A 15,818-nucleotide genomic window follows, 5' to 3' on the forward strand; every position below is an offset into this window, starting at 1 on the left:
TAAAAGGAAGGGATGCAGCGCGCCTTGCACCCAAATGCTTAGACTGCATCAGTAAAGAGGCAAAACAGATTGGGATCAAACTCAACCCCTCAAAGTCAAAGGCCATGCCCATAAAAATAGCGAAGCCCAACATCCAACTCACAGTACAGGGTCAACCAATAGAATGGGTCGACACCTATCAGTATCTAGGAATCATCCTGGACACACACATGAATTTTAATGCTGAGGTCACATACTTGAGAGAGCGAACTGCGGCCCGGACGGCAATCCTCAGGTCGCTAACCTCCCTTTCTGGAGGAGCCAATCTGCAAGTCCTTCGCACATACTATGTACAGGCAGTCAGATCAGTGATCGATTATGCCGCACCTGCACTCACAAATCTATCACACCAACAGTGGAAAAAGCTTGAAGTTGCCCAAAACAATGCTATGAGAGCTGCACTGGGAGCCCCCATGTGGACGAGGCTTGAAACTCTTAGACTGGAGACGGGTTTGCCCTCTCTACAAGAAAGAATATCACAAAGGACAGCTACAATTATCAGTAAGATAATTATTTCTTCTGATCCAATCCCAGTACGGCAGGCCTTGGTGGTTGGACTAGGCCAAAACAATGGAAACTCTTGGGTTTCAAGAGCAGGAAAAGTCATAAACAGACTACATTTAAAAAACATGATTCTTGATAGAGAGGGTGATCATCCACACCCAAATTACACTCCTTCCGCCCCGTGGGAAGAGCCTACTTTCAAAATAGTAATAGAAAGTCTCCCAATGAAAAAGGCTGCCTATGATCCGACAATCCTAAGGCGCATAATAGAAGAGCAAATGTATAGCATAGCAGTAGCAGGAGCCACCCACATCTTCACAGACGGATCGGTGGACACAGATAATGAGAGTGCTGGCGCTGCTCTTTGCACGACCAGCGTTCAGGCATATTGGAGACTGGGAGGACTAGTATCATCAACCCAAACTGAGCTGTTCGCCATACAACAGGCATTCGCATATGTGATTGCACAAAACACTCAAAATGCAATCATACACACAGACTCAAAAGCTGCACTTCAAATACTAGGACAAAAACAGTGGAAAGATAATGTGGAAATAATTACCACCATTTTGTATCAAGGAGCAGTCGCTAAAGGCAAAGGCCTCAACATAACTTTAAACTGGATCCCATCCCATATTAAAATCCCATTAAATGAAAAAGCTGATGAAATTGCTAAATTGGCAACTCGTCATCCAGTGATACATAAAACAATTCAACCCAGCCTAGAGAACATAAAAAACATCATCACCAAAAAACTCTCACATCTCAACAAAGCCTACCTACACCAGAGAATAGCTGAAGGTTCGCCATCTGCAACATGGTATCTTCAGGCAACCAAATTAGAAAGGTTAAATATCCCAAAAGGAATCCACAGGGAAATAGCAGTTAGGCTATATAGACTACGTCTAGGTTACAGATGCAACTGGGAGATTGGTGAAACCCGACAGAGAGAGTGCATCTTCTGCCAAACTGTCACAGAAAAGCCATTACTTCACTATCTTCTGGAATGTGAAGCAACCAATGACCTTAGAAGAGCTTTAAGAGTTCCTGAATCATGCAGTGGCCACCCTGAAGCCATCAACACAGCCACTCTCCTGGTCAACAAAGGTGTCCAGCCGCTGGACACCCTCATAAAGACTGTGAAGCAGTATCCTCCCCCACGAAACCAGCTTGATGGTTAAATGCAACCTCAGAACACTGGAAAAAAAAAAAAATTAATTAATAATTACGGGAGACATCTCCCGTCACGCAGGGTGCAGTCGCACCTCCACAAATCTCCAGTATCAGCTCTTGATACTGGTAATGGCTCAAAAGGGCCACCACTTACGGGCTATTCATGCCCGTGCCACCTTTTGAGTGGCTTAATCTTTATCATCATCATCATCGAAATTAGAACCACCATTTGGTCACCACTTGGTCCGGGAGACATCTCCCGTCACGCAGGGTGCAGTTGCGCCTCCACAGATCTCCAGTATCATCTTTTGATACTGGTAATGGCTCGAAAGGGCCACCACTTACGGGCTATTCATGCCCGTGCCACCTCTTGGGTGGCTTAATCTTCATCAATCAATCTCATCTCACCACGGGAGACATCTCCCGTCACGCAGGGTGCAGTCGCACCTCCACAGATCTCCAGTATCATCTACTGATACTGATAATGGCTCAAAAGGGCCACCACTTACGGGCTATTCATGCCCGTGCCACCTTTTTGGTGGCTTAATCTTCATCAATTCACCATTTGGTCACCACTTGGTCCGGGAGACATCTCCCGTCACGCAGGGTGCAGTTGCACCTCCACAGATCTCCAGTATCAGCTCTTGATACTGGTAATGGCTCAAAAGGGCCACCACTTACGGGCTATTCATGCCCGTGCCACCTTTTCGATGGTTTAATCGTCATCTTGGACACATTTATGGGAGACATCTCCCGTCACGCTGAGTGCACTTGCACCTCCACAGATCTCCAGTATCAGCTCTTGATACTGGTGATAGCTCGAAAGGGCCACCACTTACGAGCTATTCATGCCCGTGCCATCTTTTGGGTGGCTTCATCTTCATCTTCGTCATCTGTTTAAAACACGGGAGACATCTCCCGTCACGCTGGGTGCAGTCGCACCTCCACAGATCTCCAGTATCATCTATTGATACTGGTGATGGCTCAAAAGGGCCACCACTTACCAATTCATGCCCGTGCCACCTATTGGGTGGCTTCATCTTCATCTTAACACATTCACAAGGGAGACATCTCCCATCATGCAGGGTGCATTCGCACCTCCACAGATCTCCAGTATCAGCTCTTGTACTGGTAATGGCTTAAAATGGCCACCACTTACGGGCTATTCATGCCCGTGCCACCTTTTGGGTGGCTTAATCTTCATCATCAAACACTACATGGGAGACATCTCCCGTCACGCAGAGTGCACTTGCACCTCCACAGATCTCCAGTATCAGCTCTTGATACTGGTGATGGCTCGAAAGGGCCACCACTTACGAGCTATTCATGCCCGTGCCACCTTTTGGGTGGCTTCATCTTCATCTTCTTCATCTGTTTAAAACACGGGAGACATCTCCCGTCACGCAGGGTGCAGTTGCACCTCCACAGATCTCCAGTATCATCTACTGATACTGGTAATGGCTCGAAAGGGCCACCACTTACGGGCTATTCATGCCCGTGCTACCTTTTGGGTGGCTTAATCTTCATCAATCATCAATCAATCAAATTAGATCACACACCATCTGGTCACCACTTGGTCCGGGAGACATCTCCCGTCACGCAGGGTGCAGTCGCGCCTCCACAGATTTCCAGTATCAGCTCTTGATACTGGTAATGGCTCAAAAGGGCCACCACTTACGAGCTATTCATGCCCGTGCCACCTTTTAGGTGGCTTCATCTTCATCAATCAATTCAATCTGTTTAAATCACGGAAGACTTCTTCCGTCACGCAGGGTGCAGTCGCACCTCCACAGATCTCCAGTATCATCTATTGATACTGGTGATGGCTCAAAAGGGCCACCACTTACGAGCTATTCATGCCCGCGCCACCTTTTGGGTGGCTTCATCTTCATAACACATTCACAAGGGAGACATCTCCCGCCATGCAGGGTGCATTCGCACCTCCACAGATCTCCAGTATCAGCTCTTGATACTGGTAATGGCACAAAAGGGCCACTACTTACGGGCTATTCATGCCCGTGCCACCTTTTGGGTGGCTTAATCTTCAACATCATCATCATGTAAATTGTCACCACACTTGGTCCGGGAGACATCTCCCGTCACGCAGGGTGCAGTTGCACCTCCACAGATCTCCAGTATCAGCTCTTGATACTGGTAAGTGGTGGCTCAAAAGGGCCACCACTTACGAGCTATTCATGCCCGTGCCACCTATTGGGTGGCTTCATCTTCATCTAAACACATTCACAAGGGAGACATCTCCCATCATGCAGGGTGCATTCGCACCTCCACAGATCTCCAGTATCAGCTCTTGATACTGGTAATGGCTTAAAATGGCCACCACTTACGGGCTATTCATGCCCGTGCCACCTTTTGGGTGGCTTAATCTTCATCATCATCAGCAGAAATTAGACACCATCTGGTCACCACTTGGTCCGGGAGACATCTCCCGTCACGCAGGGTGCAGTCGCGCCTCCACAGATTTCCAGTATCAGCTCTTGATACTGGTAATGGCTCAAAAGGGCCACCACTTACGAGCTATTCATGCCCGTGCCACCTTTTAGGTGGCTTCATCTTCATCAATCAATTCAATCTGTTTAAATCACGGAAGACTTCTTCCGTCACGCAGGGTGCAGTCGCACCTCCACAGATCTCCAGTATCATCTATTGATACTGGTGATGGCTCAAAAGGGCCACCACTTACGAGCTATTCATGCCCGTGCCACCTTTTGGGTGGCTTCATCTTCATAACACATTCACAAGGGAGACATCTCCCGCCATGCAGGGTGCATTCGCACCTCCACAGATCTCCAGTATCAGCTCTTGATACTGGTAATGGCACAAAAGGGCCACAACTTACGGGCTATTCATGCCCGTGCCACCTTTTGGGTGGCTTAATCTTCATAACACATTCACAAGGGAGATATCTCCCGCCATGCAGGGTGCATTCGCACCTCCACAGATCTCCAGTATCAGCTCTTGATACTGGTAATGGCACAAAAGGGCCACTACTTACGGGCTATTCATGCCCGTGCCACCTTTTGGGTGGCTTAATCTTCAACATCATCATCATGTAAATTGTCACCACACTTGGTCCGGGAGACATCTCCCGTCACGCAGGGTGCAGTTGCACCTCCACAGATCTCCAGTATCAGCTCTTGATACTGGTAAGTGGTGGCTCAAAAGGGCCACCACTTACGAGCTATTCATGCCCGTGCCATCTTTTGGGTGGCTTCATCTTCATTTTAAACACATTCACACGGGAGAAATCTCCCGTCACGATGTTTGCAGTCGCACCTCCACAGATCTCCAGTATCATCTATTGATACTGGTGATGGCTCAAAAGGGCCACCACTTACGAGCTATTCATGCCTGTGCCACCTATTGGGTGGCTTCATCTTCATCTAAACACATTCACAAGGGAGACATCTCCCATCATGCAGGGTGCATTCGCACCTCCACAGATCTCCAGTATCAGCTCTTGATACTGGTAATGGCTTAAAATGGCCACCACTTACGGGCTATTCATGCCCGTGCCACCTTTTGGGTGGCTTAATCTTCATCATCATCAGCTGAAATTAGACACCATCTGGTCACCACTTGGTCCGGGAGACATCTCCCGTCACGCAGGGTGCAGTCGCGCCTCCACAGATTTCCAGTATCAGCTCTTGATACTGGTAATGGCTCAAAAGGGCCACCACTTACGAGCTATTCATGCCCGTGCCACCTTTTAGGTGGCTTCATCTTCATCAATCAATTCAATCTGTTTAAATCACGGAAGACTTCTTCCGTCACGCAGGGTGCAGTCGCACCTCCACAGATCTCCAGTATCATCTATTGATACTGGTGATGGCTCAAAAGGGCCACCACTTACGAGCTATTCATGCCCGTGCCACCTTTTGGGTGGCTTCATCTTCATAACACATTCACAAGGGAGACATCTCCCGCCATGCAGGGTGCATTCGCACCTCCACAGATCTCCAGTATCAGCTCTTGATACTGGTAATGGCACAAAAGGGCCACTACTTACGGGCTATTCATGCCCGTGCCACCTTTTGGGTGGCTTAATCTTCAACATCATCATCATGTAAATTGTCACCACACTTGGTCCGGGAGACATCTCCCGTCACGCAGGGTGCAGTTGCACCTCCACAGATCTCCAGTATCAGCTCTTGATACTGGTAAGTGGTGGCTCAAAAGGGCCACCACTTACGAGCTATTCATGCCCGTGCCATCTTTTGGGTGGCTTCATCTTCATTTTAAACACATTCACACGGGAGAAATCTCCCGTCACGATGTTTGCAGTCGCACCTCCACAGATCTCCAGTATCATCTATTGATTCTGGTGATGGCTCAAAAGGGCCACCACTTACGAGCTATTCATGCCCGTGCCACCTATTGGGTGGCTTCATCTTCATCTAAACACATTCACAAGGGAGACATCTCCCATCATGCAGGGTGCATTCGCACCTCCACAGATCTCCAGTATCAGCTCTTGATACTGGTAATGGCTTAAAATGGCCACCACTTACGGGCTATTCATGCCCGTGCCACCTTTTGGGTGGCTTAATCTTCATCTTCATCATCATAGAAACCTCGTCCGGGAGACATCTCCCGTCACGCAGGGTGCAGTTGCGCCTCCACCGGGAGACATCTCCCGTCACGCAGGGTGCAGTCGCACCTCCACAGATCTCCAGTATCATCTATTGATACTGGTGATGGCTCAAAAGGGTCACCACTTACGAGCTATTCATGCCTGTGCCACCTTTTCGGTGGCTTCATCTTCATCTTAACACATTCACAAGGGAGACATCTCCCGTCATGCAGGGTGCATTCGCACCTCCACAGATCTCCAGTATCAGCTCTTGATACTGGTAATGGCTTAAAATGGCCACCACTTACGGGCTATTTATGCCCGTGCCACCTTTTGGGTTGCTTCATCTTCATCTTAAACACATTCACAAGGGAGACATCTCCCGTCATGCAGGGTGCATTCGCACCTCCACAGATCTCCAGTATCAGCTCTTGATACTGGTAATGGCTTAAAAGGGCCACCACTTACGGGCTATTCATGCCCGTGCCACCTTTTGGTTGGCTTAATCTTCATCAATCATCATCATCGATCAATCAGAAATTAGATATTAGGTTGCAGGCCCTGGCAGCAGGAAGGCGAGACCCTCGGAGCTGCTTGGCTTGCTCCACATTACATCCACAGGAATTTACGACGTGTTAATTTTGTCTGGAAATTTATTTTGCTAATAATTTTTAAGCTACAATTTGAGAGATCTGGAAGTCTCGCTGGCAGCAACAAATATGGATGCCGGACACAATGTAAGTTTACTAATGTCTGGCGAGAACCCGACGCCAATGTCCCGGGAACTGGACATTCTGCAGAAGGACCTGGACACCCTCTTCCTCATTGTGTTCGGCATCCTCATATTCAGTAAGTACCAAAATCTGTGTTTTCTCTCTTTTTTCAAGTATTTAAACATATATATGGCACCTATTTCACATTTTGTATATTAATAAAATAGTTGTATTTTATATAGTTGTATATAGACGTACAATAATCTGTGTGTTAGATTTTGTTTTATTATGCTTAGAATAATGTATTTGGAATGCAATTTGTACTTTTGACTAACATTTGTTTATATTTCAGTCTTGCAGACCGGGTTCGCATTCCTTGAGGCAGACTCCGTAAGGTCCAAGAACACCACCAACATCCTTCTCAAGAACATGCTCGATGTCTGTAAGTTATCAAACACCTTCGTTATTTGTTATCGTATCTGGCTTATATCTGGTGAACCAGCACATGATTTTTTTTATTCCTATCTCATAGCTAAAGTAAGCTCTCAATGTATATAACTTTGCCGACTCTTGTATTCCTGAAATTTCCTGCTTTTGCTTTTCCATCTGCTGGTGTTATATACTAAATTGTTCTCTGTATTTAATTAACCGACTTCCTCCCACCAAGCCTCACATAGTAATAATGATATGAATTCCACAATCGTCCCCACCCTGTACTAACCATCTGCCCTGTTACTCTCCCCAGTCATTGGTGGCATAGCGTACTGGCTGGTGGGGTTCCCGCTGGCGTTTGGAGGCGGGAACAGCTTCTCTGGTACAGAGTACTGGGCGTCGTACGGGCTGTCGGACGAGCACCTGGCCTTCTGGTTCTTCCAGTTCGTCATCGCCACCACAGCCTCCACCATCATCTCGGGGTCGATGGCTGAGCGGTGTGCCTTCAATGCTTATCTCATCTACACGACCGTGCTGTCAGGTGGGTGTGAAGCCTCTTTCTCTCTGTAAAGTATGTTTCAAATTTAGCAGGATACTTTACACTATTTTGTAGTCAATGAATAAATAACTTTACTCACTGGCTTTATTTATATAATTTAGATAATATTTGAGAGGAACCTTAACAGGGCAATCTTGAGAGAAAGACAATTTGTTAGACAATAATAGCCTAACACTGATCATTATAATTAAACTTTATGTGTTTCTCAATAAATTTAAAAGGCAATGCAAACAATAATACATTTACCACGGAATTAATAGATACATTATAAAATACAGCAGTGTTGGTACAGCATTAGTGTGCAGTGTTTTAATCATGTTTGTGTGTTGTAACAGCTCAGTTATGATAATATTTGTGTTTGTACAGCTGTGGTGTACCCGGTGGTGTCACACTGGACCTGGTCAGACGTTGGCTGGCTCAAGACTCAACACTACCAGGACTTCGGTGGCTCTGGCGTCGTCCACCTCACAGGGGGCGTGGCAGCTCTTGTTGGGGCTGTAATTCTTGGGCCCAGAATTGGTCGCTTCGGACCCAAGGGCAAGGAGATACGTGGACACTCTGTGCCGGTATGTTCATAGAACAGTGGTAATATATTATTATCTGAAGACATGAAGCAAGATATAAATATTTGTGGATTATCATGTTTAATACAAATATTACATGTCAAGGTGGAGGTGTAAAGTTGTGTTTGAACTTCCAGCTGGCAGCTTTGGGAGGCTTCATCCTGCTCTTCGGGTTCCTGGCCTTTAACGGAGGGTCCCAAGCGTCCATCAGCCACGAGGGTGATGCTGTAGCCATTGCCAAGGCTGTCTTTAACACTGTGATCTCGGCGTCTTCAGGAGGCATCGCTGTGCTCTTGGTGTACCGTTCTGTGCTGTGTGGGAGGGAGTCCACCTGGTCCTTCCTAATGGCTCTTAATGGTTCTCTCGCTGGCATGGTATGTACTGCTCTGCGCTGTGTGGCCGGGAGTCCATTAGTGCTAGTATGATGGACTATGCTCGCTGTAAATTTTAATTGACAGACGTTTGATTTAAACTTAACTTAGTATTATGATAACATAACAAATTTCTTATCAAAATGGTGTTACTTGCAATATGTCTGTGTTTGTTTATCCAATGCTTAAGGACATGTTTCCATGACAGGTGTCAATCAGTGCCGGGTGCAACGTTGTAAGGCCGTGGAGTGCCAGTGTCATTGGTACAGTGGGTGGATCAGTGTTCCTCGCCATCCACACCCTTCTGCCCAAGTTGAAGGGTACGTCACTGCTTCTCTCACCGCTCAGTTTTCTTAACTTTGTCTCAAGAAGGCAACAAGTAGCCAGTTTTATCTAACTTGAGTTTGAAATATTTTAACTTTAACGTTATGTTCTGTAGATGGCATATACTTAAATAATAATATTTATAAAATTTTATATTATTGGGAAGCGTACGTGCATATTGGGACTGTTGAGGTTGTGGATGTAAAGTTAATAAATATTTCTCCCACAGTTGACGACCCACTTGATGCTGTGGCTGTACACATGGGAGGTGGGTTGTGGGGGCTGGTTGCTGTGGCCCTCTTCCAGGATGGTGGCATTGTGTACGGGGGCAGCGCGGAGGTCCTCGCCTGGAACATAGTGGGGGCGCTGGCCATAGTGGCCTGGTCTGGTGGTCTCTGTTTAGTTATGTTTGGTTCCCTCAGGCTGCTCGGCCTCTTGAGGGTGCCTCCAGAAATGGAAATTGCAGGCAAGTGAAGATAATACATAAAGTTTTCACTTTTGTATTATATAATTGATAATTGTTATATTTTTAGTGTTATGAACGCATTCATTATACATTGTATATGTTCTATATCTCTAACAATATCTATACGCCAGGAATGGACATCTTGAAGCACGGGGAGCCAGCCTACCCAGCTGACGCTTGGCTGGAGAGCCAGTACGATGGATCCGTAAACACTCAGGAGAACAAGAGGAATTCAAGTAAGTTGTCAACTAAGTTGCTTTTAAAGTTTTGTGTGTGATGTTTATTTATTTGATATTAATGAAATGCATCATAGAAATTCATACAGTTTTGTTATCAACATTTTCCACTATTCATATAATCCATTATTTTCCAGATCTTCCACCCAACATGTCTGCCCCAAAAGAATTTGGTTTGACTAATTCCCAGGACCCAGCTCCAGTCCCTGGACACCTTGTATACTGGAGTCGTGCAGGACCAGTCCCATCCCACCTCTCGCCCGTCGTGTCCCTCAACAACCACGAAGCTAACCACTTGAACTCCAACAATAGTGTCTCTGAAGCTGGCTTCACAGTCCGACTGGGAGACCATGATCTGCGAGTCCTCGTTGAACCCAGAGATCAACGTGGTCAAGACCCTCATTGTTACACCAATGAGGCTTTTGACGAAACCACAAAGCTTTAAGATTATCTTTTATTTGTCATTACCTATGAAAGTATTTGTATGTTGTCATTACTTATGAAAGTATGTGTATGTTGTCATTACTTATGAAAGTGGGTGTATGTTTGTCATTACTTATGAGAGTATGTGTGTTTGTCATTACTTATGAAACCTCAAAACTCTGAGATTCTCTGTTGGTTCTTCGACATTAAAGCTTGCTTGCATTGATTCGGTAAATTGACCTAATTAATTTATATTATTTTTCTGCACTAATTACATGAAATATAATATATATATTTTTGTATATATATTTTTTTATTCGGTGAACTTAGTAAGAAACCTGATAAAGTAAAGGTTTAACAAGAATTACGTTAAGGTGAAGGATGTTGACAGAGAAAGATGGCGAGCATATTTTACGACTTAAAGTAGGGACTGGAATGAAGTATGAAGTATGGAGGGACTTGAAGTATGTGCCTAGCCACATACCTTCGCCCGACAGTCTTCCAAGAACTGCCATCGCGAATGCACTTTAATTGTGCATTTTTTTACATTTGCATTGTTCTTAATGGGTTGTTTTCAAGTGTTTAACTATCAATAAGTTTCCTATTCTCGGATAATTACTTCCTGTTGTCTGGTCTTGATGATTTGATGGCCCATAAGATTATAGACTTGCGGTGGATTACTACCTAACTGGATGTAAGATGACATAAGAAATGATTTTAACATGTTTGAAAGGAGTAAGGAAAACAAAAAAGAATTATGAAGTGAAGACATTTCCCCAGCGGAGACATCACCCACCAGACACATCACCTGCCAGACATCATCCACCAGACACATCATCCACCAGAATCATCATTCATCAGACACATCATCCACCAGAATCATCACCCACCAGAATCATCACCCACCAGAATCATCACCCACAAGACACATGATCCACCAGTATCATCACCCACCAGACTCATCACCCACCAGACACATCACCCACCAGACACATCATCCACCAGAATCATCACCCATCATCCACCAGAATCATCACCCACCAGACACATCATCCACCAGAGTCATCATTCACCAGACACATTATCCACCAGAATCATCACCCACCAGAATCATCACCCACCAGACACATGATCCACCAGTATCATCACCCTCCAGAATCATTACTCACCAGACACATCATCCACCAGAATCATCACCTACCAGACACATCATCCACCAGACTCATCACCCTCCAGAATCATTACTCACCAGACACATCATCCACCAGAATCATCACCCACCAGACACATCATCCACCAGACTCATCACCCACCAGACACATCACTCACCACACATCATCCACCAGACACATCACCCACCAAAAATCATCATCCACCAGACACATCATCCACCAGACTCATCACCAACCAGACACATCATCCACCAGACACATCACCCACCAAAATCATCACTCGCCAAACACATCATCCACTAGAATCATCATCCACCAGAGACAATCTTCCATATAACATTGAGGAGGGCGACGTTGAGGGACCTGTACAATGGGCTGTTGGGCGCCCGTGTGCTTCCTGAGGCCCACCACCACCAGACAATCGAGCTCGTACTGGATGGCCTCCATTTGTCCATTGAAAATCGTCTGCTGTTAAGATACGTAGCCACGTTGTTGAACAACCCTGCGGTGTCGCACAAGAGATATATCACATTTTGAGTCAAATCAATTATGTTGAATTAAATAAATATATATATTTAAGAGATAATGTTTTTTTCTGCTCAAGGGTGGGGGGGCCAGACGCTTGGACCTAGTCTCATCCAGCGTTGAAGGGTGAGTAATGTTGGCTATGTGCCCAGAGTGGGAACTTCGAGGTCTATCTCCTCTACTCCCATTAAAAAGGAGTCGGCATCAATGGCCCTTTCCAAATATATCGGGGAAAGGTGGCTGTCTGAGTCTATAGAACTTCTTCTCTCCACCCTTCCTTGGAAAATATATATATATGTCGCACCGCACTACTTGGCCTAAATGCAGAATGATTTTCGTTATTTTCAAATATTTCTTTCCAAATTGGTTTATTCCAAATAATATTATATAATATTTAGTACACGAATTACTGACTTATGTTTGATTAACTTAATAAGAACATTTCTTTTGTTCTTAATATAATATTACTATATTATATTAAGATAATATAGTTCTTAATATAATATATTATATTCTTAATATAATATTACTATATCATATTAATAAAAAACATGAAATATTTCTTAGTTATGTTAATTTAGGTTATGATAGGTTAGGTAATTTTGGTCGTATATCTATGTTAGTTTCAAATTAAAAATACGTTTAATCATATAAAATATAATGGAAAGCTATATTATTTCATAAGATCTTTAGGAAAACCTCTGCTTATTAGACAAACCAGGGTTTGCATAGTAGACTAAGTAGTGCATTCTGGCTATTAGGTACAATATATAGTAGTAGTAGGCATCCATCAGTCTCAGAAGACTGTGGTGTTGCGCTCTGGTTGTTGGTCTGGAGAGGCCTCACGAGGGCATAAAGCCAGGGTAGGTTAATACGGAGAAGCTGTTACCCAGGCAGCAGGTCCCCCCTCTCCACGGCGCTGAAAGTTTCCAATGGAAAGGCAAACGCCAATGCGATTGGTTCCAGCGCCGTCGCAGGAACTGTGAGTTCCGGGGATGACCTCGAAGTTGGTGAAAAAAAGGCACAGGGACTCCAAACCCGGAGACCGACGTGGTCGGGGCCGGAGAAGAACCACCCCCAGCAAGGGTATGAACGACCCCAGCCTCCTGAAGCAGAGCTGGGCCGCACGACCCCGGGGAGGTGGACGTCCCGGTCCCGCACCTACGGGTTCCTGACAGAGATCGTCACAACCCTCTTTTACCGGAGGCCGGCCTCCTTCAAGAAAAATTAGAAGGAAGAGTGATAATTATTAAATACAACAATTATTATTATAATAAATATAAAAATATTATTATATATAATTATTATTATAATAAATACTATAATAATAATATAAATAATTAATAATTATCACACAATAGTTAGTTTAGGTTATTTATTATGCACCCCATACCCATCTTGTGGGTGGTAGTGGAAAGGGTTACAGAGGCACATAATGGGCTCAGGGACTGAACCCCACAATTCATTTAGCTAAGCAAGTTACAATCTTGATGAGCTAGTTACAAAATTCAATATAAGTCGTCACATCAACAATGGGTTCGAGATCGACCACAAGTACAGTTTCTAAATTAAGCAACTGTCCCACAATACAACCTCCTCCCCCCCACCAATCTATGGTTCATCCAATAAAATCACAATATATATATATATATATATATATATATATATATATATATATATATATATATATATATATATATATATATATATATATATATATATATATATATATATATATATATATATATATATATATATATATATATATATATATATCTCACACCCCAGAAGTGACTCGAACCCATACTGCCAGGAGCACTCTGCAACTGTACATCTGCAATGCATGATAATAGGAACAAAAACAGGCAGGGCCCTCGTGTGTTGTGTGGCCCTCGTGTGTTATGTGGCCCTCGTGTGTTATGTTGCGCTAGTGTGTTGTGTGGCCCTCGTGTGTTGTGTGGCCCTCGTGTGTTATGTGGCCCTCGTGTGTTGTGTGGCCCTTGTGTTGTGTGGCCCTTGTTGTGTTGTGTGGCCCTTGTTGTGTTGTGTGGCCCTCGTGTGTTGTGTGGCCCTTGTTGTGTTTTGTGGCCCTTGTGTTGTGTGGCCCCAGTGTGTTATGTGGCCCTTGTGTGTTGTGTTACCCTTGTGTGTTGTGTGGCCCTTGTGTGTTGTGTGGCCCTTGTGTGTTGTGTTACCCTTGTGTGTTGTGTTACCCTTGTGTGTTGTGTGGCCCTTGTGTGTTGTGTGGCCCTTGTGTGTTGTGTGGTCCTTGTGTGTTGTGTGGCCCTTGTGTGTTGTGGGGCCCTTGTGTGTTGTGTGGTCGTTGTGTGTTGTGTGGCAGGGCCACACAAACACTCAACAAACAAGCGCGCATCGGAACATGCAGGAACCGGGAACAAAAACCCGCTCCCCCCCCCCCCACACACACAACCGCACCCCATGCACATCGAAGTACACAACCGGATACAACCTCACAACACATAGCAAACAAAATAAATTACTGGACAGGAGAACAAACCTCAACGGGAGGCGAATATTTCTCAGGAAACTTATACAGAGGATATTTGTGCTTATAGGCCTCCCATATCAAATACTCCATGTCAGTAGGGGAACGATTCCCCTGCTTCCGGGGCCGCATAAACTCTTTAATTACTAAATAAAAAACGGCAGAAACGAAAACGGCGGCTCCCGGAGGTGGTCGACAGAAGTCGCATAACAAAGAGGGGCAAGGTAAACCACCTCCTCCGCCAGATAGTGGTCTTTTTTTGTTTTGGTAGGGACGCGAGTCTTTATTTTCCTTGGCGTCACCCCTTCTATATAGGAACCACCGTGAAAGCGGAAGAAACCGAAGTAGAGTACGTAGACCGCCTAGACGGTCCCGCCGCCGGATGCGCAAGAGAAGAAGGCAAGTTTTTGTTAATTAAATTTTTCACGTTTGAAAGTGAAAAAGTGATATGATCTACTTTAGCCACGTTATTGTGACTCATCCCCTGCATTTTCACGTTTGTTTTCAGTGTGAAGCACTTGGAAATATTATCTTACGATATGCGCGTTACCCCTCTGGTGATGCTTATAACCTGTGACTGGTCTGTGACTGGTTTGGTAGTGAAAGCCTCTCGTTATCCTGCCTCTCGGCACTGGAGGTACTGAGTTATATCTCTCCTCCCTAAGACAGGTCTAGGAATATGATCAAGGTCTATCCACAAGACGTTTCGACAACATCCGTTTTCTGATAGTCAAAACCGTTCGGTTTAGATACATTAGCTTAGGCTATCGTAGGGACGGTTAGGTTTCGTTAACTTACGTAAATTTTACGTTAGGTTAGGTTTGACTTGTTTAGGCTTGGCTATATTAGGATGGGTTAAGGTAGGTTAGGTTGGATTAGTTTAGGTTGTGTTAGGCTAGGTTAGACTGGGTTAGGCTAAGTTGAGTTGAGTTAGGTTTGGAAAGTTCTCGTGTTTTAAAATCCGTGAGTGAACCGTGTTGTGTAGGCTGCGACTTGCGTTCGTCTGCAGCACCACCACCTGGTTCCTCACAGCCACGTCCAACACAACACAGCTGCCCACTTCTCGTGTGGTAATGACAACACTTATCACAAGTACAATCTTAAATTATTTTTAAATTGTTTAAACTGTATAAAATTGGTTATACAACTTATTCCCAATTGTGTGCAGACTGAACATCACCAGGCACTTTACCCCTTGTAGGGCAGATATCGAACCCACAA

The 15,818-nt window shown here is 44.9% G+C and overlaps 2 protein-coding genes across 2 annotated transcripts in view; both read left to right on the forward strand.

Annotated features, from left to right (window-relative positions):
* LOC123752938 (putative ammonium transporter 1) overlaps positions 1–10,416 on the forward strand; it is a 42,391-nt gene extending 31,975 nt beyond the window's left edge. Inside the window, exons 4-12 of the mRNA XM_069322851.1 lie at positions 6,984–7,156; positions 7,373–7,462; positions 7,766–7,993; positions 8,378–8,577; positions 8,712–8,948; positions 9,154–9,265; positions 9,499–9,735; positions 9,867–9,971; positions 10,109–10,416. Of these exons, the coding sequence (XP_069178952.1) occupies positions 6,984–7,156; positions 7,373–7,462; positions 7,766–7,993; positions 8,378–8,577; positions 8,712–8,948; positions 9,154–9,265; positions 9,499–9,735; positions 9,867–9,971; positions 10,109–10,416 (1,690 nt within the window). The remainder of the gene's footprint in view (positions 1–6,983; positions 7,157–7,372; positions 7,463–7,765; positions 7,994–8,377; positions 8,578–8,711; positions 8,949–9,153; positions 9,266–9,498; positions 9,736–9,866; positions 9,972–10,108) is intronic.
* A 359-nt stretch (positions 10,417–10,775) lies between these two features.
* Positions 10,776–15,818, forward strand: part of LOC138363501 (putative ammonium transporter 1) — a 49,565-nt gene continuing 44,522 nt past the window's right edge. Inside the window, exon 1 of the mRNA XM_069322852.1 lies at positions 10,776–10,858. Within this exon, the coding sequence (XP_069178953.1) occupies positions 10,776–10,858 (83 nt within the window). The remainder of the gene's footprint in view (positions 10,859–15,818) is intronic.

The sequence above is a fragment of the Procambarus clarkii genome, chromosome 11, assembly GCF_040958095.1.
Source record: "Procambarus clarkii isolate CNS0578487 chromosome 11, FALCON_Pclarkii_2.0, whole genome shotgun sequence".
Lineage (NCBI taxonomy): Eukaryota > Metazoa > Arthropoda > Malacostraca > Decapoda > Cambaridae > Procambarus > Procambarus clarkii.